This window comes from Penicillium concentricum (assembly GCF_028827145.1).
Source record: "Penicillium concentricum strain IBT 3081 chromosome Unknown utg000004l_segment0_segment0, whole genome shotgun sequence".
In the NCBI taxonomy this organism is placed as follows: Eukaryota; Fungi; Ascomycota; class Eurotiomycetes; order Eurotiales; family Aspergillaceae; genus Penicillium; species Penicillium concentricum.
The window spans coordinates 1,552,402-1,578,158 of record NW_026622757.1 but is presented as its reverse complement, the minus strand read 5'-3'; the positions used below and the strand labels follow the sequence as shown (position 1 = coordinate 1,578,158).

At 47.2% G+C, this 25,757-nt stretch overlaps 11 protein-coding genes across 11 annotated transcripts; 5 read left to right on the top strand and 6 right to left on the bottom strand.

The window, feature by feature from the left end:
* Positions 1–82: 82 nt before the first annotated feature.
* Positions 83–2,989, bottom strand: N7517_009549 (pentatricopeptide repeat protein; the record flags this gene model as incomplete). Its single annotated transcript, XM_056727272.1, has 1 exon — positions 83–2,989. The coding sequence occupies one exon, from the start codon at positions 2,987–2,989 to the stop codon at positions 83–85; it is 2,907 nt and encodes a 968-aa protein (XP_056575844.1).
* A 620-nt stretch (positions 2,990–3,609) lies between these two features.
* N7517_009548 (putative tetracycline-efflux transporter) lies at positions 3,610–5,385 on the bottom strand (the record flags this gene model as incomplete). Its single annotated transcript, XM_056727271.1, has 3 exons — positions 3,610–3,686; positions 3,739–5,188; positions 5,254–5,385. 3 exons carry the CDS (start codon positions 5,383–5,385, stop codon positions 3,610–3,612), a joined length of 1,659 nt encoding a protein of 552 aa, XP_056575843.1.
* A 438-nt stretch (positions 5,386–5,823) lies between these two features.
* Positions 5,824–7,225, bottom strand: N7517_009547 (ferrochelatase HEM15; the record flags this gene model as incomplete). Its single annotated transcript, XM_056727270.1, has 3 exons — positions 5,824–6,281; positions 6,339–6,921; positions 6,986–7,225. The coding sequence occupies 3 exons, from the start codon at positions 7,223–7,225 to the stop codon at positions 5,824–5,826; spliced, it is 1,281 nt and encodes a 426-aa protein (XP_056575842.1).
* Positions 7,226–7,542: 317 nt separating this feature from the next.
* On the top strand, positions 7,543–9,780 carry akuA (uncharacterized protein; the record flags this gene model as incomplete). Its single annotated transcript, XM_056727269.1, has 5 exons — positions 7,543–7,605; positions 7,661–8,281; positions 8,329–9,175; positions 9,227–9,612; positions 9,670–9,780. The coding sequence occupies 5 exons, from the start codon at positions 7,543–7,545 to the stop codon at positions 9,778–9,780; spliced, it is 2,028 nt and encodes a 675-aa protein (XP_056575841.1).
* A 1,683-nt stretch (positions 9,781–11,463) lies between these two features.
* N7517_009545 (fungal specific transcription factor domain-containing protein) lies at positions 11,464–12,844 on the top strand (the record flags this gene model as incomplete). Its single annotated transcript, XM_056727268.1, has 4 exons — positions 11,464–11,615; positions 11,666–12,082; positions 12,136–12,374; positions 12,426–12,844. 4 exons carry the CDS (start codon positions 11,464–11,466, stop codon positions 12,842–12,844), a joined length of 1,227 nt encoding a protein of 408 aa, XP_056575840.1.
* A 670-nt stretch (positions 12,845–13,514) lies between these two features.
* N7517_009544 (uncharacterized protein) lies at positions 13,515–15,314 on the bottom strand (the record flags this gene model as incomplete). The annotated part of the gene is made up of 2 exons (XM_056727267.1): positions 13,515–14,303; positions 14,367–15,314. The coding sequence occupies 2 exons, from the start codon at positions 15,312–15,314 to the stop codon at positions 13,515–13,517; spliced, it is 1,737 nt and encodes a 578-aa protein (XP_056575839.1).
* Positions 15,315–15,957: 643 nt separating this feature from the next.
* On the top strand, positions 15,958–17,021 carry N7517_009543 (Dehydrogenase multihelical; the record flags this gene model as incomplete). The annotated part of the gene is made up of 3 exons (XM_056727266.1): positions 15,958–16,221; positions 16,289–16,673; positions 16,726–17,021. 3 exons carry the CDS (start codon positions 15,958–15,960, stop codon positions 17,019–17,021), a joined length of 945 nt encoding a protein of 314 aa, XP_056575838.1.
* Positions 17,022–17,697: 676 nt separating this feature from the next.
* Positions 17,698–18,237, bottom strand: N7517_009542 (putative quinol monooxygenase; the record flags this gene model as incomplete). The annotated part of the gene is made up of 3 exons (XM_056727265.1): positions 17,698–17,848; positions 17,925–18,037; positions 18,175–18,237. 3 exons carry the CDS (start codon positions 18,235–18,237, stop codon positions 17,698–17,700), a joined length of 327 nt encoding a protein of 108 aa, XP_056575837.1.
* Positions 18,238–18,923: 686 nt separating this feature from the next.
* On the top strand, positions 18,924–19,829 carry N7517_009541 (uncharacterized protein; the record flags this gene model as incomplete). The annotated part of the gene is made up of 1 exon (XM_056727264.1): positions 18,924–19,829. One exon carries the CDS (start codon positions 18,924–18,926, stop codon positions 19,827–19,829), a length of 906 nt encoding a protein of 301 aa, XP_056575836.1.
* A 618-nt stretch (positions 19,830–20,447) lies between these two features.
* N7517_009540 (External alternative NADH-ubiquinone oxidoreductase mitochondrial) lies at positions 20,448–22,243 on the bottom strand (the record flags this gene model as incomplete). Its single annotated transcript, XM_056727263.1, has 4 exons — positions 20,448–20,521; positions 20,580–21,210; positions 21,261–21,538; positions 21,601–22,243. The coding sequence occupies 4 exons, from the start codon at positions 22,241–22,243 to the stop codon at positions 20,448–20,450; spliced, it is 1,626 nt and encodes a 541-aa protein (XP_056575835.1).
* A 562-nt stretch (positions 22,244–22,805) lies between these two features.
* N7517_009539 (alternative oxidase) lies at positions 22,806–23,991 on the top strand (the record flags this gene model as incomplete). The annotated part of the gene is made up of 3 exons (XM_056727262.1): positions 22,806–23,047; positions 23,071–23,418; positions 23,481–23,991. 3 exons carry the CDS (start codon positions 22,806–22,808, stop codon positions 23,989–23,991), a joined length of 1,101 nt encoding a protein of 366 aa, XP_056575834.1.
* Positions 23,992–25,757: the final 1,766 nt, after the last annotated feature.

The following is a 25,757-nucleotide window of genomic DNA, read 5'->3' as shown; positions in this document are numbered from 1 at the left end:
ACCAAAAGAAAATTGTATAGACATATGGATATCTCTGAATCTATTGGTCTATTATACATACTATTTACATTATTATACATGTTCACTGAGACGCTCGATGCCCCTGATAATCCTCATACTCCATATACTCCTCGTATTCCCCTCTGGGTGAAAACTCAAGGTGATAGTCGGACGAGTATTTCTCGGGCACATAATGCCTACCCCAATTCGCTGGATTGTTCCAAGGGTATTCGGGATCTTCTGAAGGGACGGTGTGCAAATTCGAGACATTGGACTCTGCCCACCACTTTGCATGATCAGGAGCATCGAATTGCTTACGCCTAAGCAACATATCCAACTCCCACTCTTCATCAAAGTTCATGATGAGTTCACCAAGGTCGGTGGTGGGCAGTAAATGATGTTGCTCGGGGAGTTTGAATGGCTTGGAACGATTCAACCTTTTCAACTCCGGTTGAACGTTAATGGCTGACCAATGCGAATCACCTTCAGACTTGGCCTCCAGCGCCCCCACGATTTGCCGGAGTACCAACACTTGCCCCGTGGCCTCGCAGGAGCCAGAAGATCTGATCGCAGTTTCCAACGAGCCCAACTGAGAGGTAGCTTCCACGACAAAGTCCTGATTGATGGGCTCATTCCGCGAGAGGACTGTCATTATGCACCACCAGACCCCCTTGAAGTTATGGACCTTGGCAAACCCACGCAGCAGCATCTTCAATAGTACCTGGTCGAATCCATGGGAGAGCCGCCACCGAGATTGGTAGATTGTTGTGAGGAGGTCGATGGCAAGTTCTGGGGTTCCACCCCCAATGAGGTAACGGCTGGAAGAAGTCGCGCAGAAGTGCTTCACCGAAAGACCATTGGTGTTGGCACAGATATCATAATATTCAAAGATCGCGATCTTGATCAAGCCTCCGTACCCAACGGCTTCTGGGTCCAACTCCATGACTCGTTGGAAGAAGATAGGGATCCACGAAGTGAAACGCTTGCTATAACGAAGAGCAGGAACATTCTTCCAGTAATCCCATTCCGATGTAATCAGACGTCGCGCGTTCGCCAAGCCTGTCTTTTTGCAACTGAGAATCGCGGCGATTACAGCTAGCTTCAGGTGCAGCGGTCTGACAACGTAACCGCCCGTTGTTGCATGATTGTAAATTGCCAAAGCATCGGAGTGCCTGCCCATGTTGATAAAGTGCTCCATCCGTTTGTGGAGCGGAACGTATAGACTGGCGTTTTTGGAGGCCACCATCTCGCTCACCGTTCGAGGGAAAGATTCCTCGGCGGGAATATGAATCGGGGCAATTTTCTCTCCTCTTACTGCCCACGTGTCAGAACTAGACCCAAGGATGCGCCGAGAAGAAGTTAAATGATCTTGTCGATTCTTGGCGGCTTGCTTCAGCCGCCAGATTCCCACCGGGTTGTCGGTCATCGCGAGTTTTCGGCTCTTCACGAGTGACTTAATGAACGCATCGTCAATACCGGTATTCCAATTCTGATCGTGGGCCATCTCCATGATGGTTGTAACCATATCTTCGTTGCCCTTTTCAATGATTGCTTCGAGAATGTGTCGGTGGAGTACCTTGTCGGGTTGTATGTCAAAATCGTTGATACAAGCGATGACGAAGTCGAGGATTTGCTGGCCCGTGTGGGTGGGATAGTATTCCAAGAATACGCGGTCGAAAATCATAGTGAAATCCTTCTTTGATTCGGTGTATCCATGCTCATGCATAGCACGCATGCCATCCATGACCCTGTCCCATTCACAGTTAAGTGCTCTGTTGTAGATAATCAAGCCAATGGTCCGACATCCAGGCTCCGTCCCATAATGTGTTGACATCGCCTTGACCATAGCTTCGGCTTCTTCGGCTCGACCAGTTTCAACCATGGCCTTGACCATTGGGTTGAAAAGTTTCTCGGTTGGTTTCCGATCGAGTGATTCGAGACGTTTGAGAATGAGGCCGAGTTGGGAAGAAAGCAATTCCATGCTCCTAGTCTTCCTCCATAATCCATCAAGATAAGCACCACACAGACCACAGTCACGGTCGTCCTCGAAGCGCTGGAAGAAGAGGTATTTGGCGGAGTCCAATCGTTTGGACTCGATCAGACATCGGAGGATGACCTCTAACAGATGGGTTGGAACAGCAAAGCTGGTTCTGAATTTATCATATATAACGCCAACAGAGTCGATGTGGCCCTCTTTCGCAAGCAGATGCATCAGTGTGGCCCACATCTCCCCGGAGACCACACTGACTTTGTCCATGCGGTTGAACAAAGTTCGAGCAACGAACAGGTTTCCTTTGATGCAGTTCGCAGTGAATATGATACATGCAAGCTCTCTGCGTTCCCAAGAAATGATAGGTGTCTGCCGAGTGTGCGCCAAGAACAAGTTCGCAGCAGTGATTTCCCGGTCTTGATTTAACAATTTGCGGATTTCGGCATCGAAGGGGAGCTTGCCAGATTGTCGTGCAATTTCGCCCTGCTGTGTCTCACGCGCCAGAATCTCAGCGTTCTGGGCCAAGCTTGGAGCATCGAGGTTTCCCGTGTAGTGGGATTGTGCAATTGGATGAGTCCCAAAAAGCACCCGTTTTGAGCGAGCGTGGTGTTTTTGTAAGCTGACTAGGGGCTTGGGCTTGGGCTTCGGACCGGGCTTTTCTGTCTCGAACCCTGGCTCATCTGGCCCGTCAGGTACGTTTCGATTCCTCGCCTTGAGGGATTCAATGCCCATGAATTCGCCCGCCTCCGCCGCCTCAACCATCACCTTGAGTCTTTTGGCAGCAGATGTTGCATCATAATTGGGCGCGGTACTGTGTAATGTTCGTTTGTTCTCGATGATCTTCTCGGCGATGCGGACCCGGCGATGGGCTTCGTACGTGAGGGCTGCGACGGTGCAGAACCCGCCAACTGTTGAGCCAGCCAGGGCCAATTGGCGGAGCACTCGGAGGGCATTTGGAGATGGGACTATCGAGCCAGATTTTGCGGCGCGGGCAAGCATATTGTAGGTGCTGAGCGCGGGTTGCGCGCGAGTTTACCAGTCGTGCATGAGCAATCTCGCACCAATGTTCCGAAATGAGGAGATAAGTGAGTGAAATGAAACACAAATTGCTCCAATCACCAGCTATGATCCAAGATTAAGTGTACAGGCAATTGAAGCTGAGAGAGTAGGGTAACTTCGGAGCAACTTCTTTTTTCCCGATGCAAATCAAGTTGCGCGTTAGGTCGGCGCCGCCCGCCGGAGCCTGACATGGTCATACGACCCATGGATCTAACCGGATACATCCTCACAGCTTCCTGTTCTCCAACTGTACAGAATGTGAAATATGTTGGGGGAAAAACTATATTAAAGAAAGTCGAGCTGCGCTTAGCATATTCTACGGTTACTGCAGGATTATCGAGATGATTTGTCAATGTGTTTCTTCAATATGGTCTATAGTTTTCTATTTCTATCATCCACCTAGATACCCAACAGCTACATATATCGGCAAGAGATATCTGAAGTAAAAAGAAATCGTCTATTTCAACCAGGTAGAGCATGTTCCATTCGGACACATGCCAATGGAGCAGATTTGTAGCATATTTAACGAAGTGTCACTAATTAACCCAAAGAACCGCCCGTCATAGCAGAAGCCTGTCATGCTCGTCGGCATCTTCTTCCGCTCTTAAATCGGCAGAGGATCCACCATCTAGGGTAACTGGCACAACAATTAGTATACTTCTTGTAAGAGCCCAGGAAAATAAACATACCATGTGACCTGATTAGCAGACTCATAAGGAATGCTACACCAAAAACAGCTGCAAGTGCCACAAACACAGTCTGAGGTAAGGTTGCAACAGTCAGACTGTAGATTAAGTTGAATATAGTAGGTGCCACAACTCGAGCAAGAGCATGTAAAAGACCAGTGGCACCGAGCATCTGTCCAATGCGTTCATTCGGTACATGCTTTGTCAGGGATGACTGCAGGATTGCAGATCCCATACCACCTAGTGAGGCGACGACACCAGAGAACACCATGACTGATGGTGTTTTGGACAGGGCATAGCCAATGTAGCCCAATATATCGAATATTATGGATGTGCGGATTAGAACAACGTCCAGCGTGTCAGAGCCGCGAATGGTTCCGTCTTCCTTGCACGGGGTGCGGAAGAACCGGGAGATAAGTGGAAGCACCAGGAAAAGATTGACCACTCGTACCACGTTAATAGTCGCTACAAACAGACTGGACTCCACACTGCCCCAGCTGAACATATATTCGGCGTAGATGATGATAACCTGTACTGTGCCCAGGGCAACTCCAAAGACAGCGGTATCGATAGCAGCCAGCAGCATGATATTCCGGCGTAGAGCCGGACTGGCACCGCGGCGGTTAGGGAATAAGACGCTTGGCTTTCCCACGGCGGGCATCAGAATTGCAAGCGGGGTGATCAGGTTCATTGGGTTCCAGACACGCCAAGAGAACCATCTAGGAGGGTCAGCATCCACAATTTTCATGCGATGCTTCTCGCGTGCCGCGAGCTGTCGATCCTTGGACAAAGATTCAGGCACGATGAAGAAGACCGATAGACAGAAAGTTGCATGGAATGCAAGTGCAATGTAGAAGACGACCAGCGTGCCTCCATGCTTGATCAAAAACGCTGCACCGCCAGGTCCAGCTGCGATTCCAAAGAACAGAGCACCATGGAACAAACCAAATGCCACGCTTCGTTTTTCGGTGGGGGTACAATCAGATGCATAGGAATGGATCAAAGCCTGTGCGGTTGTAAATGACCCGCCCAGTCCATCCATAACGGCCCCAAGCAGAAGCATATTGACCGAGACCTGGTCAGGCCATTTAGCCACAATAAGAGTGATAATCTCATTGAGTACCGCACCCATCGCGCCCAGCGCAATCATCTTGGTTCTTCCATAACGATCAGACAAGTGTCCGAACCGGGGACTCACTAATGCCGATAGAATACCCGCAATAAGATTGAGATAGAGCTGGAACTGGGCAACCAGTGACTGAACTTGTGGGATCTGGCACTGGGGGTTGTGCTCGCCAAATATAACAGGGAGATAGGTGAAGCCGGGTTCTTGGGTGATCTTCTCGGCGAGATAATCTCGACAGATGAGCGACATGATCAAGTTGATCTTGGGCACAGCCATTCCACCGAAGCCCAGTGTAAAAAGGACACCGAATGGGAGCAGCCACCAAATCTGTCATGTTTGTAGGTTAGACAGTTGTTCCTGATGCTTCTGTCGCAAACCTCATAGTCACTCACGTTCGGTCTCCTCCATTTCGGCCGATCATCCGTAAGGTAAGTTGGCTGTTGATGCAATAGCCCATCGGTTTCGTCAATTAGAGGAGTGGTTTCGTTCACATCTTCAGTACGAGGGGTCTCCGGGGTGCGCATCTGCGCAATATCGGGCTCCCCGCAAAGAGTTCTTCGTTCTCCATGATGAAGTCGGTGACATTGGCGGTGATTCCAGGATTTTCCAAGATTTCAAGTTTATCGCATAGTTGATTTGTAAGATTTAAATGGACTTTCTCATTTGAAAGAGGGGGGATTATTATTAGAGGTTAGCCCTGGAGGATTCCTTGAATTCTTATCGGGATTCCATCATTGGCAACCCCCTTAGCTCCGGAATCTCCGCACGGACTTAGCTTGATATTAAGGTGTCATTCTGACGGCACAGAGTACATATATGTCGTGCCCTGTATAGAATTGAAAATATATTATATCGTACAGTAACCCCGAAATTTTATACTAACAACGCCTCCAACACCTAGTACTGCGGACACATACAAGGCTGAACTCTCCTAGTCCGACACTCATATAAGCCCAGTCAGCTTATATCACCATAGAAGCATTTTCCGGGCCTGCAAAGAATTTCTTCTGGCCCAAGCATCGCTCGCTGGTGCAGCCCTGGCAACGCAGTGTCATCTGGCGAGAGCACAATTCTCCCTTTTGCAAGTGGTCACGAGCAATATCAGCTAGTGCCTGAATGAAGACTGGGCTTCCGTTCAAGCTCTCTGCACGCTTGACACCTGGGTTGTTGGCTTCATGGATGACTTCCTGATCCAGCTCGTAGAGTGTCTCAATGTGATCACTTGTAAACGCAATGGGAACCAGGATCAAATCCGTCTGTCCTCGTTTCACATACTCTTGAACGGTATCACTGGTTTGGGCCCCGAGCCACGCTTTGGGTCCCACCTGAGATTGCCAGCATAGGCGGTAGGGGTTCTTGAAGTTGAGTCGTTGCATTACGGCATGAACCGTCGCGGCAACTTCGGCGGGGTAAGGATCGCCTGGGTGAGAAAGTAATTAGTGTAATTCCAGTAAGTAACCATGGGAAGCCAGCCTACCTCGGTTGATAACGCTCATAGGTAAGCTATGGGCCGAAAACAGCAACACGACCTTGTCCCGCTTCTCCTCTGGGTACGTCTTGAGCTGTGCCTCGATATTCTGTGCGAAAGCTTCCACAAGACCAGAGTGAGAGGGCCAACGGTCAATGACACTCCATTGGATTCCCCCAGTCGGCTCGGACCCTCCATTCGCGCGCTTGCCCTCGAGACGATTACGCCACTTCCACAGTTCGTTAAGGGAACTGCCGGTCGTTGAACAGGAGTACTGCGGGTATTGTGTAAACGCGACAGCACGTCCTCCTTTGCCATTGCCAAATCCATCGGCGAAAAGCTGCTCATACATGGTCTCGGTCAATGGGGCAGCATAGCGGAAGGCAACGTAAGGCTTATGCGGCGCAGTCTCCGGGGAGATCTTATCCAATACCTTGCACATTTCTGCGCATTGGTACTCGGACCATTTTCGAATGGGCGATCCGCCGCCGATATCTGCGTACTGCTTTTGGATCTTCGGGGTTCTTCGGCGTGCGATGAGGGGGCCGATATACGATTGGAATCGTCCTAGGGGAATCAAATCACCGTCGGCCTGTAGATTCAATGTGTTAGCGTATCAATTCAACGTGGCCATTGTAGCAATTTATGACACGTACAAATAGTCTACTCAAAAAGTCCTCCACCTCATCCGTGGTGGAAGGTCCACCCATGTTCATAAAAACCATAGCCGTCGGGCCCTTGGAGCCTGTCGCATCTTGTGTGACTGGCGGTACTACCGTCGCGAGACCTCGCTGATCGGTCATGCATCTCAACCGACTGTTAATTGCCGACCGACTAAGAGATGTGGTCCCAGTCAATAGCTGCCGGGGGATCGCGAAAGGGCTGCGGAATGCCATGGTTGGGCCCAGGAAATATTATACGTGGGAACAGATCAAAAAATAGTACAAAGATATTAATGAGGAAATGACAATTCCAACTTATATCCGACTTGGACCTCGGAATTGTTTGAACCCGGTTTTGATTTCCTTACGTAGCTTCCGTTGCCCACCGGCCATCGACCAATCACCTCGGGAGGAGGTCAGCAGCTTCAGGCATCAGCGTCACCTGACTTTCGTGTTGCCCGCGTCAGAGAGCGCGTCTCCATACTTTGGATTTGATTAATTTACAACTTTTTAATATCTTCATTCTTCCAAGGTTCGCCTATTTTGAAACCATGGCTGAAGATAGTTACGCGCGCGAAGAGGAGAACTACGAGGACGAAGAGCTCGACGAGACCGTGAGTATCAAAACCCGGAGATATAGTTACCGCCTGTTAACTGTTGCCTACATAGAGCTTCAAATCAGTGAAAGATGCAGTGCTATTTGCCATAGACATCAGTAGCTCGATGCTCACGCCTCGTCCATCGCCTGATCCTAAGAAACATGGCGACGAATCACCCGCGTCTGCAGCCTTGAAATGTGCATACCATCTGATGCAACAGCGCATCATCTCCAACCCTCATGACATGATTGGCGTTTTACTTTATGGAACCCAATCTTCAAAGTTCTATGATGAAAATGAGGAGGACTGCGGGGATCTTTCATATCCTCACTGTTATCTCTACACTGATCTTGATGTTCCATCAGCTCAGGAAGTCAAGCAACTGCGGTCTCTCGCATCTCCAGCAGATGGAGATGATGACGTACGGCAGGTCTTGGAGCCATCAAAGGAGTCTGTCTCGATGGCTAATATGTTGTTCTGCGCCAATCAAATCTTTACCTCGAAGGCTCCAAACTTTTCATCTCGGCGGCTATTTGTCGTGACCGACAATGACAATCCCCACGCAGAAAATAAGGGAATGCGGTCCGCTGCAACAGTTCGCGCAAGGGACTTGTACGATCTTGGTGTCAATATCGAGCTGTTTCCCATCTCTCAGCCAGGCCACGAATTTGACACCTCTAAATTCTACGATGTAGGTTATTAGCCTTGATTGTATAGGAGTATACTCACAATTGGCAGGACATTATCTACAAAACATCCCCCAGTGATGGAGATGCCCCGGCATACCTACAACCGGACACCCACACATCGACAGCCAAGGGTGACGGTCTCTCATTGCTCAATTCTCTATTGTCTAGCATCAACTCGAGATCTGTCCCCCGCCGCTCGCTGTTTTCAAATGTGCCACTTGAGATCGGACCTGGTTTCAAGATCTCCGTCAATGGATATTTGCTCCTCAAAAAGCAAGAGCCTGCCAGGAGTTGCTTCGTCTGGCAAGGAGGCGAAACTGCCCAGATTGCCAAAGGCGTCACAACTCTAATGTCCGATGATACAGGACAGGAGATCGAGAAGACTGACATTCGAAAGGCATATAAGTTTGGTGGTGAGCAGGTTTCATTCACCATCGAAGAACAACAGGCTCTAAGGAGCTTCGGTGACCCTGTGATCCGGATCATTGGGTTCAAGCCACTGTCTGCCCTCCCATTTTGGGCCAATGTCAAACACCCCTCATTCATCTACCCTTCCGAAGAGGATTACATTGGCTCAACACGTGTCTTTTCTGCATTGCAGCAGAAACTCCTCGATTCTGAAAAACTGGCTTTGGTCTGGTTCATTCCCCGCAAAAATGCCTCACCAGTCTTGGCTGCTATGATTGCCGGGGCTGAGAAGATTGACGAGAATGGTGTGCAGAAGATCCCACCTGGGATGTGGATTATCCCTCTTCCTTTCGCAGACGATGTGCGCCAAAACCCAGATAGCACCGTTCACCGGGCAGGGGATGCGCTAAATGACGCTATGCGTGATGTTGTTCGCCAGTTGCAGCTTCCCAGGGCTGTATATGAGCCTTCGAAATATCCGAACCCTTGTAAGCCTCTGTCAATGCAATATGTTGAGAAAGATCCTGACCACTTTTTAGCACTTCAATGGCATTATCGTATCTTACAGGCTATCGCCTTGGATGAAGATCACCCAGAAACACCAGATGACAAGACTGTTCCTAAGTACCGACAGGTTCACAAGGTTGGATGCTTCCATTTTCCCAGAAATGCACGGAATTTTACTGACCAAATGCATGATCAACCACAGCGTGCCGGCGACTATATTCTTAAATGGGCTGATGAACTGAAAATACAGGCCTCTGAGATGTTTGGCGGGTCAGCAGCCACCTCTACGCTGGTAAAGCGAGGTGCAAAGACCGAGGCTGCTGGTGACCATCCGACAAAGCGAGTGAAGGTTGAAGACAACACCTCCGGAGTGGAGGCCGAGGTGAAGAAATGCTATGAGAAGGGCACTGTTTCCAAGGTGAGCATTCAAATTATCTCGGTATTTGACTAAACCGATACTAATACTCTCGTTCAGCTTACCGTGGTCGTGCTGAAGGAATTCTTGCATTCACATGGCCGCGCTACAGCAGGGAAGAAAGCAGACCTCGTAGAACGAGTTGAGGAGTACTTTGAGAAAAAGTTTTAAACACTGAAGTTTGGGATCATTTTGGGGTGGGATCCAGGGTTGCCGCAATTTAGGGCCCGATTAATGAGTTACGAGTGTATCCTACTTCCCTGTTTACATATGGCCATGGTTGTTTCGAATCAATATTCTTTATTCAATACCTCTAACACTCAAAAAAACATTGGAAAGCATGACCCTTAGTCAACAAATTAGAGGGCCCCATAACTAACGGAGATCTGATGCCCAGGTGTCGAAATGTCAGGGAACCCCAGAGTTGATCCTCAACACTTATTTGCATATTGCTCTAGAAAACAATCCTAGCAAGGAAAATTGATACAGAATCTTTCCTCGGCTTAGCCCTGGGATCTGGTTCTGAGATTACTGGTGAATGTTCGTAGAGATGTTGAAACTTGACCTTTGAGAAATGAGGATTTTCCAGTTGACTAATTCGCCATATCGAATTTGAGATCATGATCGTGCTTGAGGTACTCCGTAGATAGACGAGCTCTCGTAACTTCAACGGGATAAATGATGACATAATGGACCGAATATCCCGAGGTCCCGGCCTCGGGAGTGATCTCGGAGACCGAATCGGATAGTCCTTCTCTTTCTAATACGCTGGTCGCAGAATGATGTACTCATTTCATATGGAAAATTCTTCCCAACAACCGAGAGAACCAAAACCGAAACGTTTCAAGATCAGCGTCGCATGTAACGTTTGTAAAGCCAAGAAAACAAAATGCGACGGTGTTAGACCAGGTAAGCAAATCAAACGAACCCGATAGAGTGCCATTGTACTGTGCTCATATCGTGTTAGTATGCGGGCCTTGCTCAAAGAGGAAACAAAGTTCGGAAGCATGTATATACCGCGAGGCTGATCGAGTCTCTCCCTCATCAGGTATGCAGTAAGTACTTACAATAGCCTCACCCTCAAAACGTAAAACAGCCAAGCATCTTATGATGTTTGCCTTGTGGTTCACTCGTGGTCCATTACCTACAGATCAGCTTACGAGTTGAGCAACATACAGTTCAGATACTGCCCGAGAGAAGGTTACAATCGACAGCGCCTTCTGTAACACTGAACAACCAACAGACATCAGGTGTCCAAACACCTATTCTCAAAATGAAGATAACGACGAGGCTAGCTTGTACGGCGGAGTCGTACCTGACGGCAGTCTTTTTGGGGCATCTAGTGGGGCGCATATCTTGCATGAAGTTGGAAATGCGACGCGCCCCAAAAGAGGACTTGAGAATAAAGGGAAAGAAAGAAGTCGAATTTCGCCCAGACCGCTCGAAAGGTTGCCGAAATTGCAGAAAAAGGAGGCCAGCAGAGAGCTCTCTGATATGCAGTTTGTTCTTCCGACAAGGAAGGTGGCTGACAACTTGCTGAGCCTATATTGGGATTATGTGGATAACGCCTACCCCTGGTTGGATAGATCGTCTATCGAAAACGCATACGAGACGCTGTGGAGCAAAGATGGAGAACTCTCTATGAACGAGAGGGCTTTGCACTGCATTCTCAATATCATATTCGCCATATCTTGTGTTGTTTCTCAGGCCCAAACACCTCTCTCTCGGTATCAATCCTCAGTTACGTTTTTTGAGAGAGCTCAAGGATTAATGTCCTACGATCTCATGGAAGTTTACAATTTTGAAATCATTCAAATCCTTTTGCTTACAGCAGTGTATCTTCAACATGACAAAATGCCTCAGAAATCCTTCCGAAGCATTGGCATGGCGATTCATGTCGCACAGGATCTGGGGTTGCATTTACCTGCGACAATTGAATCTATCAATGACTCACGGGAGCGGGACCTTGCGTGTCGGGTTTGGAATGGATGTATTATCATGGACAGGTATGCTATGAACGGTGGGTATTTTCAATGCGCAAACTAATTCTATATAGGATTGCTTCCATGACTTTTGGCTGCGCACCTAAAGTTCCCCAAGCTGTTGCAAAACAAGGGCTGGATACTTTGGTGCTGCACTCAATGGAATTCGGTGGCACTGGCAATACGACTCTACCCTCGAAGGCCAAGTTTTACATATCATTCTGTCGACTACATCATATCATAGGAGACGTGTTGGAAACCTTCTATAACTCTAGTGATTCCAAAGCCGACCCTGATTCAAGCAGAGATCTCACTAGCGTGAAGTTGAGCTCACCATCATCCTTCGAAAAATTCACGAGCCTGTTTAGAATCGAGTCGGACCTGTGCAATTGGACCGAAAGTCTTCACTTGTATTTCCGAATGTCATCAGATCTTGAAGATCCGACGCCGACAAAGCAGATCACACGTCAAGCAAACGTTTTGCGCGCCCGGTTTGTATCCTGATACCCTGGAATGTGAAATGCGGACTAATTTCTGTTGTCAGATATCTTTCTGTCCGGCTCCTCCTTTTTAGGCCGTTCCTATCACAGGTGCACCGTCCAAAGATAGACAATGCTCCTGGTGTCAATTTGTACTCGGAAGACCAAATCGTTGGAAGTGTGGTGTTTGAGTGCCAAATTCAATGTGTCAAAGCTGCTGAGGTTATGATAGATTTCATTATCAGAAATTTACCAGAGCAGACGCAAGCAGATATATTACCATCAAACTGGTACACTGTCTCATGTGAGTTACTCCTGTAAAATGAGAGACAATGGTGCGGCTAACGATGATCAGATATATACATGGCGGTAACTATTCTGCTTGCAGCGCAAATTTCCCCACAGATAGTGGAACATTTTTCTCTTGCTCGCTTGAAGAACCTTTTGCAGAATGCTTGTGAAATTCTGAAAGAGTATGAAAAGAACACTGCATTGGCTTCGAGATGCAGCTCCGTTCTCAAGTTGGTCCAAGAAAATATTGATATGCGCGGCTCTGGAACAGACTACGCTGCCGGAGAAGGTTCGCAAGACGCAATGAACCAGGACAATACAATGATTCAAGGCGCAGCCATGGAAGGGCAAGAGTCTCAGAATAATCTAGAAAACTTGGCTTGGCTCGAGAATTATGCTTTTGATTGGAACGATTGGCCTTTGTTTTTTGCACAGCTGGACGAAGAAACCAGTCCAGCCGAAAGATGGGGAATGCAAGCATAGCTTCGACTAATCTAGAACATCACACATTTTTTTCTTGCCCAGAAGATCTGCTGGAAGATTGATATCACCAATCTAGCAGTAAAAGCTCGTTGCACTAAAGTAATGAAGATCCTCTTGCTGTATTGGATGCCTCACATGATGTTCAAATTTAGATATACAAAGAACTAAGTATGTGTATGATCACTGAGTCAACGTAGCATTAGAACCTTAGCCTTAGAAGCTTCAATATCTTTACCGATCTGATATATTTATGGTCTATGCTAGCGCATGGGCTGAACTCTACCTGGGTTAGTTGTTGGTTCCCTTGTTTCTTTTTCGAAATCGACCACCTTGTTCTATATATATGCCTTGGCGGCTAGTCTCAAGAAAAAAATATTGTTCGAATTTAAGTGAAAGAACTGAGAATGCTTAATTGTATGATTGCTAATGGAACAAGATATATGGGTAATTATATAAATCTGAACAAGTGTTGCCCATATTTTACATACAATAACTGCTGATTGACTTGGAACACTGTATCCCCAAGCCTGCTCCAGATCACAAGAGCACAAAAATCATCTTCAAGGTTTGACAAATGAGCTTGCACAGCAAATCAACCCAATCGCCAGTCTGTAGTGTCACAATTTGCCGCCACCATTGGGATCACATGGTGACCTCTCCTAGGAGCAAGCTACATCCATTGTATGTTTTGAGGATGATAACAATGGGGAACCGAAGGTGTCAACCAGCGAGGTGTCATGGTCAAATTGCTCAACTGGACCACAGGCTTCAGGGTGTCCATATGGCCCCATGGCCCATCTTGGAAACTGGTCATGAGCGATTCAGTTCCGGATTCAAAGTATTGCGGGAATACCCTCTTCCATCCATCCATGACGACGAGAAGGATCTCTATCACAAACTGGGAAGAGTTTATGGGGCCCCATTTAAACAACTCATTGCTCTGTTCAACAACCTCCGGTGAGTAAAGACCGATCTCGGGCTCGAGTGCAATTGCGTCGGCCTTCACCAAAGAGCTTGTCACCCGATATGAGCCGCCTAGTCGAGCCCGATCCCGGAGGGCCATAATAGCCCCCAAAGCACCCACAAGACCAGTGGTCATATCGGATATTGGAAGCGGTGGAAGAACGCTGGTACCATCCTTGAAGCCTAAAGACCGGCCCATCACGTAGGACGATCCCGAGGCTGCATCCCCAATCTGCTGCCAGCCGGGTCTTTCATGGTATGGCCCATCAGGGCCGTAACAGTTCTCCTCGACATAAACTATGCCCTTCCCACGGTTGCCGGCCATCTCGAGGAGATCGTTGACGCCAAAGCCCTTTCTTGCGATCGCATTAGGGCGGAAGCCCTGAACAAAAACATCGGCATCCTCAATGAGTTCCCGTAATCGTGACTTATCTTCGTCCTTGCTCAGATCAATATCAATAGTACGTTTCCCTGTGTTCAGGGTAAGCTGCAAAGCCTACATATTACCAGTCAGCACAACGAAGTTCGAGCAGGAGTAGGCAGGAAATCCGCCACTTACACCAAGGTCTGTTAATCGGCTGCAGTTCACGCGTATGACATCGGCACCGAAAGCGGCGAGAGTGTTGCCAATTACAGGACCGGCAATAATGCGAACCAGCTCAATCACTTTGACACCTGCTAGAGGCCGGCTATCGTTTGCGATCTTGGGCAAGGGGGTTGGAGGAGTCGGAATTGCATGCGACTGTCGGGAGTAGCCGACTAGTGGGTGATCTGCAAGCCTCCTTCCCATCAGCGTGTCTGACCAGCCTTGGGGGGTAAAGCAGATGCTGCCGCAGTAGCCGTTCTTGACGTTGTGCATTTCCAACTCGTCTGCGGTCCATTGCTCCACATGCCGGCTGATGTAGTCATAGGCTTCATCTAAGGTCTTGGCAGGGTAATCAGGATCGATTCCCATCGATTGGAGGACCGGAATAGGATCGAGGGAACCGTGAAGTTGATACCAAACGCCTGGAGTCTTTGTCTTGTAGATAGCAGTACATCGTTGTTTTATCGGTGTGGCCATACAGCCTCGGTCGAAGTCCTGCTGAAAAAGAGATGACAGCTGACGCGACTTGACCAGACCGGATAAGTCTTTCCCTTCCACGGAAGCCGCAAATATCGTTCCCAACCAAATACCAGCATGATCGGTGTTGACAGTAACCTGATGGGTACGCGCCAATGTGCCGTCCCGATCTTCGACAATCTCATGGGCCACAACTCCACACATGGCATGTAGGGCAGCTGCAATGAGAGGGGCCTTGATTGGGCCAGGAATGATTGGTAGCTCGCTGCCCTCAAACTTGACTGTATCCCAAAGCTCTTTGTCTTGAGTGAACCCAGGCGTTTTCTTTGCAATATACTCAAAAATCCGAGCAGCATCCTGGGAAGCTGGAGTAAAGTCCATATCCATGAAAGTCCCAGGGCCGTAGATATCGGTGCTCGGCGTGGTTTTGTGTAGATAAGGCATTATGAATTCAGCAGGATGTTGCCAAAGGATCACTTTTAGAGAGAAAAAAAGAGATAAACGATGAAGACTTAGAATAAAGGTAAGGACGAAGTAGACTCGGTGCAGCTTCTATAGTCGGATAACTCGTATAACACTCTGGTTGCGGCGAAGTATTTATACCTTTTCGCCAATCCGTGAAGATATGGATCTTCCCGTTCCGAAGCTTAGAAGCCCCTACGAAGCCCCCGAGCTCGGAAGGCCCGAAATGGCACCGAATATCTTGGCATGACCCAAAAGGTAATTTTTCCTTTTTCTGTTCTTTTCTTTCATTGGCTCCAAGCCTTCTACTCCATAAAAGTTAAAATGAACATGTCCAATCATGAAGAGACCACTGAGCTCCGCGAAGCTTATGACCCCCGGGGCCGGAACCCGGCAACGAAGGTACAATTATCCCAAGGTTCTTTCGGACTGGACTCGACCTCGGAAGCCAGCACACGCTTCCGAGGAACACTTTGGGTACACAGGCTCCAGTTCATCTAACCTTGCTCCGCCACCGGGGCTCATTGACTATATATTGGCCTCACTGCACGCATAGTCAACCAACCAGTATAGAATCTCAATTTAAACACAGAGATCGGAATAATCACCTAACAAGTCAAAAAGCATGACTCTGCCTACCATCAGAACTGTCGGTGTGATCGGCACTGGTGTGATCGGCGCTAGTTGGACGGCATTGTTCCTGGCTAGAGGCTTGAAGGTCATTGTGACAGACCCAGCACCAGGAGCTGATGGCAAACTCCGTGATTATTTGCTAAAACATTGGCCAACCATACCCAATACCAAAGTGACACAAGACGAATACTTGAATAATTTCAAATTCGTTAAGGAAATCGACGCTCATCTTGGGGACATAGATTTGATACAAGAGGTGAGTTGGCCATCGCGAATAAAACAGTTTTCTTCGAGGTTGTTACTGATCGATCTTTCAACATAAGAATGGACCGGAGAGGTTGGACTTCAAGCGCCGTCTTTTCGCTCATTTGGACGCAAATACCCCCGAGCACGTGGTCATCGCATCGTCGTCATCCGGCCTCCCTTCATCGGAATTTATCACTGAATGCAAGAAAAACCCAGCCCGTATTTTGATCGGTCATCCATTCAACCCCCCGCATTTAGTGCCCCTGGTGGAGGTAGTTCCCCACCAAGGAACGGGTGATGTGTACGTGACGGCTGCGCTCCAGTTCTACCGAAGCCTAGGCAAAGATCCGGTGCTTGTCAAGAAAGAGACCCCCGGGTTTATTGCGAACCGGCTTCAAGCCGCTGTTTGTGCCGAAGCTTATAGCCTTGTTTCGAGGGGTGTCGTCTCAGCCGAAGACCTTGGTTAGTATTATCCGTTTGATTGAATGTGTACGACTTTCTCTGACTTTATTAGACAAAACTGTGACATCTGGCCTTGGCCTTCGTTGGGCTTTGACTGGACCTATTATGACCAACACTCTTGGTGGAGGTGGAGACTTCAATTGTTTCATGAACCACCTGGGGCCGGCGTTGAAAACGTGGTTGGAAGACATGCACCGGCATGAATTTGACATGGATTCTCAAGATATGGATGTTCTCAAAGAGAGAGTGGATGAGTGGACTTCGCAGGTCAACTTGAAAGAGATTGAAGAAAGTCGGGACAAAATTTTAGTTGGCTTGATCAAGAGCAAAACTGAGGGTTCCGCCTAAGGATCATCGTTGAGGCAGCCTTTCTGCCTCAGGAAGATAATGACCTTACTCCTTGGCTGTTTGATCTTCTTTTTCTCTTAGCAACTAGCCCAATACAACCAATGGTTTCTTTCCTTCGATGATGAAAATTCTAGCAGTATCCAAAGTCGGTGGGGGTTATTTAGACTGCAAGCAGTGTTGCGATAAATCAAGTACGGTGGCCTTTATTTCCAAGGTTGACAGCAATGTCCTTTGGTATATCGATAAGCAAAAACGTGCAAGTGTTGCCAACCTAGCAATGTCGGTTCCAAGCTGCTTTGAGCTAAATTTACCATCATATTTAACCGCTGGTTACTTCCTAACAATTTTCAACGACAGCCGAGAAAAAAAAGGTTGAAGCTCCGTGTGGTAGGTATCGGAAACACAAATCAGCAAAATACCCTCAAAGTGAAGGAAGTGATTTAAAAAGATGTTGGCTTACAGAGGGAGAGAGGGAAGATGAAGAAGTCTCGGCTATTCAATCTATGAAGCAGCAGGGTATTATACCCCTGCTGTCTAGCAAACAATATGTTTAACAAACAACCTGTCTAACAAACAATCCGTCTATCAAAGAACCGCTCACCTTGTGAGCAAACAAATCAGCATCAATGGGATAATCCAACAGTCCAACACAAGAGATAGACATTCTCATAGCAGATCATAGGCGGATGACTTGTGCAGAGTCTTGAAGCAAATGTCTGCCAGATTTGAGCGCCAAAGGTTTTGCCAACAGGGTTGGAGCCTTTTTAATGAGTTCCTGAAAGTAAGGTGCAACACGGTGTCTTTCCAATGCGTCCTGGTTTGCATATCTAAAAAGAAGTGTGTTAAAAGAGACCAATTGTCAAGCCACAAAAAGAGAATGCAGATGACAGAGCATAGACGCACCTTTCAACGACTATGACTTCATTTGTATCCGCGATAGAGAAGGCATAGTATACAGTGGTCTCAGGCTCATCCTCTTGCACCTTCCGGGTAATATTGGCTAATTCGGCAATGAGCTATAGGTGGGACGCAATAAAAGTTGATCAGTTCAAAATCCCACATTTGGGGAGAAAAAGTACTCCTGATGACAACAACAGTCATTATCAGAAGGGACATCGGCCTGTCAGCCGGACCAGTTAAATATTTGACTTACTTCGTCAAGCTTTTCTGGCTTAGCTGTGAGGATGGCAACCTGGTTGATAACTTCAGACGACATTTTGAGCTTTTAGCGACTTCAGAGCAGCTGTATGGCAGGGAAAAAAGGTATTGTGCAGGGGCAAATTAAATAGTTGCAGCTAGGGAGGGATAAACTTGTTCCCAGGAGGCCATAATCCGGTTATAAACACCTGAATAATTGATTAGTGAGCACCTGGTACCTAGGTAGGCATTAAGGCCGTATTAATAATCCTAGTTCCGCGAAGAGCCGGGAACCTGGAAGTAATAGGAACTATGTTCGGTATGGTCTGCCGAAAGCTCCATCACAACTTAGTTTCGCATCTAACACCTCACAGTAGATTTGAGTATACTATGCTTGCCATAGTGCCATTTTGCTGGTCCCTATCACGGAAGTGACAAGTTGGATTATATGACGTTTTACTAAGATGGGGCTCGAACCTCGGGAAGCCGATACATAGCCGGCTTGAAATGTTTTCGGGATTCCAAATTGAATGGGTCAACGGAGTAACTGTCGTCATATCCCGAGGTCGGAGCATCCCGATTAAGCTTCCGGCTGTACTCCTGGAAATTTGACTACTAGTCGGCTCGCCTGTGATAACAGTCAATCGTCTTAAATAACGGAGTATTTAAGGTAGTGATTTGCCTTTTGGCTTACCTATCAACACTTTCCTGCAAAAAAGCTTCATCACCTAGATCTCTTTTCATCTCTTTTCGTATACTCTTGAAATGGTCCAATCTCCCCTTGCTACGGCTCCTATGGGTCGACTCTATTTCCTCGACGTTGGTATTTCAAATCCAGAACTCAATGGCCGCATTCTTACTTGCCAATCGGATGGCTCTGGTCTCCGCGAGCTGATTACCAACATCAGAACTTTACCCGACGGAATCGCCATTGACACGGGTCGCCAGCACATATACTGGACGAATATGGGAGTCCCCTCTGCCAACGATGGGTCCATACAACGCAGTGACTTGTCCGGTAACAATATCGTGACGATCATCCCACCAGGCCAGACACATACGCCGAAGCAGCTGACTATTGCGCCCAAGTCAAAAATGTTGTACTGGTCAGACCGAGAGGGTATGAGAGTTATGAGGGCGAATATGGATGGTAGTGACGTTGAAGTGCTTTACCAGGCTGGTATCATTGATACAGATAGTCAGGTTGTGCATAACTGGTGTGTCGGTATTGCTGTGGATGAAGAGTCCAAGTCTGTCTTTTGGACGCAGAAAGGACCGTCGAAGGGAAACGAAGGACGAATTCTTCGAATGGATATCGAAAAAGATGGAGATATCCAGGTTCTTCTGGACAATCTTCCGGAACCCATCGATTTGGAATTTGATCACGCTTCTGGAACACTGTACTGGACTGATCGAGGTGATCCACCACATGGCAACACCGTAAATTCAGTTGCCCTTGCGGATTTGTCAACGAGCAACATGAAACCAAAGATACTGATTCGCAAGCTTCACGAAGGGATTGGACTTGCCTTGGACCTGAAAAATAGCCGCATGTTTTTCGGCGATCTTGGAGGCTCTCTGTACAGTGCCAATTTGGACGGGTCCTGCAAGACCACGATTTTCCCTGACATCGGAGGTGCAATCACAGGGGTAGCCTATGTTGGTGAGTAGTTGATGTATTGACTATTTATCGACTTTATCTGATTTTTTCTCTGTACATTTTGTATTTTCATGATCTCAGCTTTAGTTATTGTTCTATTAGAAAATATATAGTATTCATCGAACTCTGCATTCTCCTTGCCATTTTCCAGGCATTTTAGTAACTTTATTTACATATTCAGGGTCAACATACCCGGGTAAATAACCCTCATTGGGGCAGTTGAATATATATCTCGCCAGTTTCCAGATTTTACTCAAACCAAGTCATGATTTCCCTACGTCTTTTTTGTTAAACCAACGTATCTCTGTCCAGTAGGGGGATATATTTGAGTATGTTGTTCATTAGTGAGATGGTTGGCAGCCCTCATTGCTCTACGAATTCATTTTCATGGTAAAAGATAATAAATAATTTGGTAGAGCAAGGAGAGCAGAGAAGAAAGGATTGATTCTCTACAAACAAACATGAAGCCAATTAGTTACCTAAATAGTTCTTTCAAGCCTGACAAACCAAGCACCAAGGCATGTGATACCGTCTCTACCACAACATAATTGAAATCAGAACCGACTATATCACGCATATTTCACGTCTGAGGTCTGAGTCTTTTTCTACCCTCTCAACAGCCATAAACGCTATTGGCTCGAAATATCTCGGCCAAAAAGTTGAACTCTGAGCCAATCACCCATGACAAAATATCGGTTGCGAACTATGGTCGATTTAAGCAGAGTTAGCGAATATCAAATGTAAAGTAATTTGACACGTACCACTGAGACACATCTTAACGTAGGCCAAACGCCAGAAGAGGAAAGTCCATTGTCCGCCACTTGCGATATTCATACCAAGCAGTGGTATATCCGCAATGGCCCGTTCATTGCCAATATAAGCCAGGCTGCCTTGGTGGATATAATCAAATGCCTTGGCTGCCTTCGATCCGAGGAGCGGCTGGCCGACGTCACCGGCAATATTGCCAAACGAGTGATTCTTTGCTGTTGCGATGGCGTTGAGGTGTTTGCCCAAAAAGACACCCTGCTGGCTAGCAACCTGGGCTGTTGGTGCGAAGTTGGTTTGGGTACAGTCACCCAGCGCCCATACGCCACTAGCACCTTTTACCCGAAGGTAGTCATCAACGACGAGTCCTCTATGAGCAGTAGATTGGCCTGGAAATTGGCCCATAAAGTCCCTCACAATCGGGCGGACTGCATTACCGCCCGCCCAGATCAAAACTCCATAAGGAATCACCTCCTTTCTTACAGTCCCATCAAGCTCCCGGCACTCCACTTCAATTTCCGTGTCTGAAACACTTTTAACCATCGTCCTTTTCCGGATCACAATGTTTTCTTCCTGAAAGGTTGACTCGGTGAGATTGATCAATTTCTTTGAAAACATTGGAAGGACCTAAGAATGGTTATTAGTATCAGAGTAGAACGATGGTGAGGTATGCGTACCGTTGGAAGGGCTTCAATCAAGGTGACCTTGAGTTTATCCGCCAGCTCGGGAACACATTTCTTTAAATCGTCTTTGAAGAAGTCTTGCAATTCAGCGGCTGTCTCAATTCCCGTGGGGCCACCTCCTACAACAACCATATGCAGCAGTCGCTTGATTTCCTCTTGCCCTTGGCCCTTGAAATCAGCTTGTTCCACGCGAGCCATCACTTTCCTGTGGATCTTCTCTGCATCTTTTGTTTCCTTAAGGAAGCAGGCATGTTCTTTCACACCCGCAATTCCTAGAAGCACATCAGCAGGTGTTCTTCAAGCTCTAGATTTGAGTATAATCTGGTTGACATACCAAAGGTAGCATTTTCTGCACCAACCCCGACAACAAGCAAGTCGAACGGGATTTCAGCAGCAGATGCGTCAGTGGAGTCACTCTTGAAATGCACCACCCTTTTTTCATAATCAATATTAGTCGCTTCCGCATCGTAGAATTTGACCGCAGTGGTTTTATGGCGTAAAATATTCCGAATGGGTTCCATCAGAGACCGAGTGTCTAGTAAACCAGTCACACAAGACGGCAACAACGGGGTGAAGAGGAAGTAGTTTCGTGATGATATCACCACGACATTGTAGTTTGAGGAATCGATCTCTTTCAGCAATGATGTCGACCCCCAACCCGTTCCCAGGATCACGAGAGTCTTCTTGCTGGGATCTGGCTGGAGTTGTTCCCGGGGATTGTTAAGGTGGTAGATATTGTATACCGCAATTGAAAAGCCCCCAATAAGGGAGACCAATGCAATTCGCTTTGTATTTCCAAAGCTTTGGTTCCGTACTCGCGTGGTGGTTCCAACTGCTGGAGTTGGGTCTCCGTGATGCTTCAGGCTCAATGCACGCCGGGTGACTTGGGACAATAATGGTTGTTTGTTCAATCGGCAAGAACGAATGATTTCCGAGTTCAAAACTCGGCGAACAGAAAATCTCGAAAACATAGTCATTTTGTTCTCTTTCAGGTCTTACCCTCAATGGAATATGATGAAAGAAACCTCGGGTGTTTCTAGACTTGCAACACAACCTTGAATATTGACCAAAAATGAACGAATACTTAATAAAAGCGTCAGATTGATCAGTTTCCTGAATCTCAAATAATACTTGGCCCGGGCAACCGCACTATATCCTTACTATAATATTTGTATATGAATTCTAGAAGATGATGTGCTGCCTCAGGCCCTCTGACCACAGTCGGAATCCCAATTTAGTTATCCGGGATATGGCGTCTCCACCTTCCGGTATTCTGATTTGCTTCCGACCCGATCGGTGCTGCCAGCATGGGTTAGGCAGTGCAGAGCTGGACTGTCCATAAGGGAAATGTCCGTTTTGGGCTTATTCGGGGAGAAGCTCCAGAGAGAAGATTTGGGCGGAACTGAGGTATGTGTCAACCGGCCTTTTCCATGTTCGGGGCTCCGTATCGGATTCCTGTCTTTTTTTTGTATGTATATAACGCTTTTGTGATGCTCTAAAGTATGTGCTATTTTCTATTAACAACTGAAAATAACCAACATGATGTGTGCACAAGCGCGAGGTGTTCTCAGACGGCTCCCAACATCGACCACTGCTCCTTATCGGCTCTGGTCTGCAGCTTCACTGCGACAAGACAAAAATGCCAAAGCAAGCCACCATGGGCCCCATCTGGCCCAGAAAATGAACTTCTCTACCTCCAAGCAACAGTCATCAGGAAACCTGTTAGCCCCGCCTGATAGCGGGAAAATCAAGGAAACCAAGATCATCTGGCATCATCCAATGTACGCTCATTTTTACCCTGCAGAGCCTCTGATAATGGCACCCTCTCTGGCGAACATACACATACTGAATGCAGCTATAGTTATTCCGAGAAGGACATGCGAGACATCTGCGTTGCTCACCGCGACGCCCGTTGTATGTCTGACAAAGTCGCCCTCAGCCTTGTGCGGTTACTCCGATGGGGTACTGACTTTGCTACCGGATATCGGAACCCCAAGAAAGACGAAAGAGTTGCTAAAAGGTTCCTTATGGATGAAAGAAAATGGTTAATTCGGTTCATCTTTTTGGAGTCGGTAGCAGGGGTTCCGGGGATGGTTGGGGGAATGTTGCGACACCTGAAGAGCATTCGGCAGATGAAGAGAGATCATGGATGGTAAGTTCATATGAAGATTTATATATTTCGATCCTCGAACTTGTATTGACATCTGCACGCAGGATCGAATCGCTGATTGAAGAAGCCTATAATGAACGTATGCATTTGCTGACCTTCATGAAACTTGCGGAGCCGGGCCCTTTCATGCGCCTAATAATTCTTGGGGCTCAAGGTGTCTTCTTCAATATGTTCTTCTTGTCCTACCTTATCTCGCCCCGAACCTGCCATCGATTTGTGGGATACCTGGAGGAAGAAGCCGTGATCACGTATACACATGCAATCCACGACATTGAAGCTGGAAAACTGCCCCTTTGGAACAACCTAGCGGCCCCGGACATCGCGGTCAAATATTGGGAAATGCCGGAGAGGAAACGTCAGATGGTTGACCTCTTGCTTTATATTAGGGCGGACGAGGCAAAGCATCGTGAGGTCAACCATACGTTGGGAAACTTGGATCAAAAGAAAGACCCGAATCCTTACACTGCCGAGTACCATGACCCAAGCCAGCCACATCCAATTGAAGCGCCTGATCCAAAACGGCCATGCGGCTGGGAGCGGAGGGATGTTGTTTAAGCTGTCAAAGTGCTGTTCATAATTTGTATCGGTCATTTCACATTGCATGAAAAATGAGGCCATATAATAAACCCACTTTTAACACATAAGGAGAATGAAGGGGAATGCTGCATTTCATTTAGAGATCATTCAATATATATAAGCTGGATGGAGTTCAAGCAGGCAGTAAAACAAGTTGGGTGTTTTATAAACAATTGTACATAGGGATATCGACTAAAAATAAGGCGTTCAGGCATTCATAGTTACTCCTATAACTAACTAGCTGACTAACGTATTCGGTAAGCGAGCTGGCCATGTAAGCCAGCTGGCCACCTCACCCAGCCCATTAAATTCAACTTGATTTATCTCAACCAAAACACCATTAAATTAATTCAATTAAATTGATTTATCTATCTGGACAGGTTTCTCTTCTATGTCCCGGTAATCTGCATATTCCACACGCTCGCCCGGCCCGTGTAGCTGGCTGTAAACCCTCCGAAACCCGCTCACGATAGGTATTGATACGCGCTACTTGGGCCTCAAATGGCTCTGAACGTAGCTCACGAACCTCCTGAACTGAAAGATCTCCTTCGTGATCTATATGCCTTGAAGATCGGGTCCGCTTTTGCTTCTTCTTCTCGTTTTCAGCGCGTAATTCCTTATTTTCTTTAGCGAGTAGTATAGCACCTTGCATTGTGAGACGGAAGCCTTTCACAAGTTGGTCTAATGCACGATCTGACGGGCTTGGAGGACTTCGAGATCTTGTACGAAGTAAAGCTTTGATTGAGGAAGCCTGTCGACGTAGTTCTTTCTCTGTAGCTGGTGTTTTTGGTGTGAAATTCCGGCTTGATTCGCTACCCCGGCTTGGAGGGGGGTTGGGGTTCGAAGATAAATATTCAGCTTCGAGATCACTCGATCAGGTGCAAAAGGTACTAAACCAGCTGCTCCGAAGCTATTTTTAATAGTCTCCGATTTAAAAGCTTCAATTCGTGCGAGGGGGTATGCATCGAGGAAGTCAAGTTTATCGATATGGTTGATCCCGTTCCGCATTTTCATTTCAACCAGCCGACCATATGATCGCTTTAACACAGCAAAACAACCGATATCCAGGGGTTGTAAAAGATGAGAGGAGTGCGGAGGCATACAAATTGGTATAACCTTATTTTGCTCGCAAATTTCATCGAATTTAGGGGTCAAATGGCTTCCATGTCCGTCGAGTATTAGGAGACGATACCTCCCCTTCGTACGCGAAGAAGTGCTAGGAATAAAGAGCTTTTCAAGCCAACGAAGTCCAATTTCATCAGAGGTCCAACCGTTCGGACTAACTTCAAATCGCCAGTCATCCGGAAGGCCATCAAACCATGATTCAATAAAGACTTTGCCTTTAAAAATGATACACGGAGGGAGGGCCCAACCCGACGAATTTGTACACTCAATAGCAGTCACCCATTCGCGATTTCCAGGTTGTAAAAGCGAGCGTCGACCGTAGAATTCGCTCCTTGTTATCACCTTCGCAGTAGCGATTAGCCCCATTGCGAAACCAGTCTCATCAAAGTTATAAACGTCATCGGGGTCGATTCCAAATTGAAGGATGGTATTTTGAACAAGTGTAAACCACTCTTGAATGATCTTCGGGTCTTCGCACTTCGCACGTTCGTAATTATAGCGTCTCGAGAATCGGGAGGAGAGGAGAGGGTGTCGTTTCACAAAGTTATAAACCCATTTTTCGCCGACCGAAATAACCGGGGTGGTTCCGCGTTGTTGAAGTAAAAGATTCGCCATTTCTC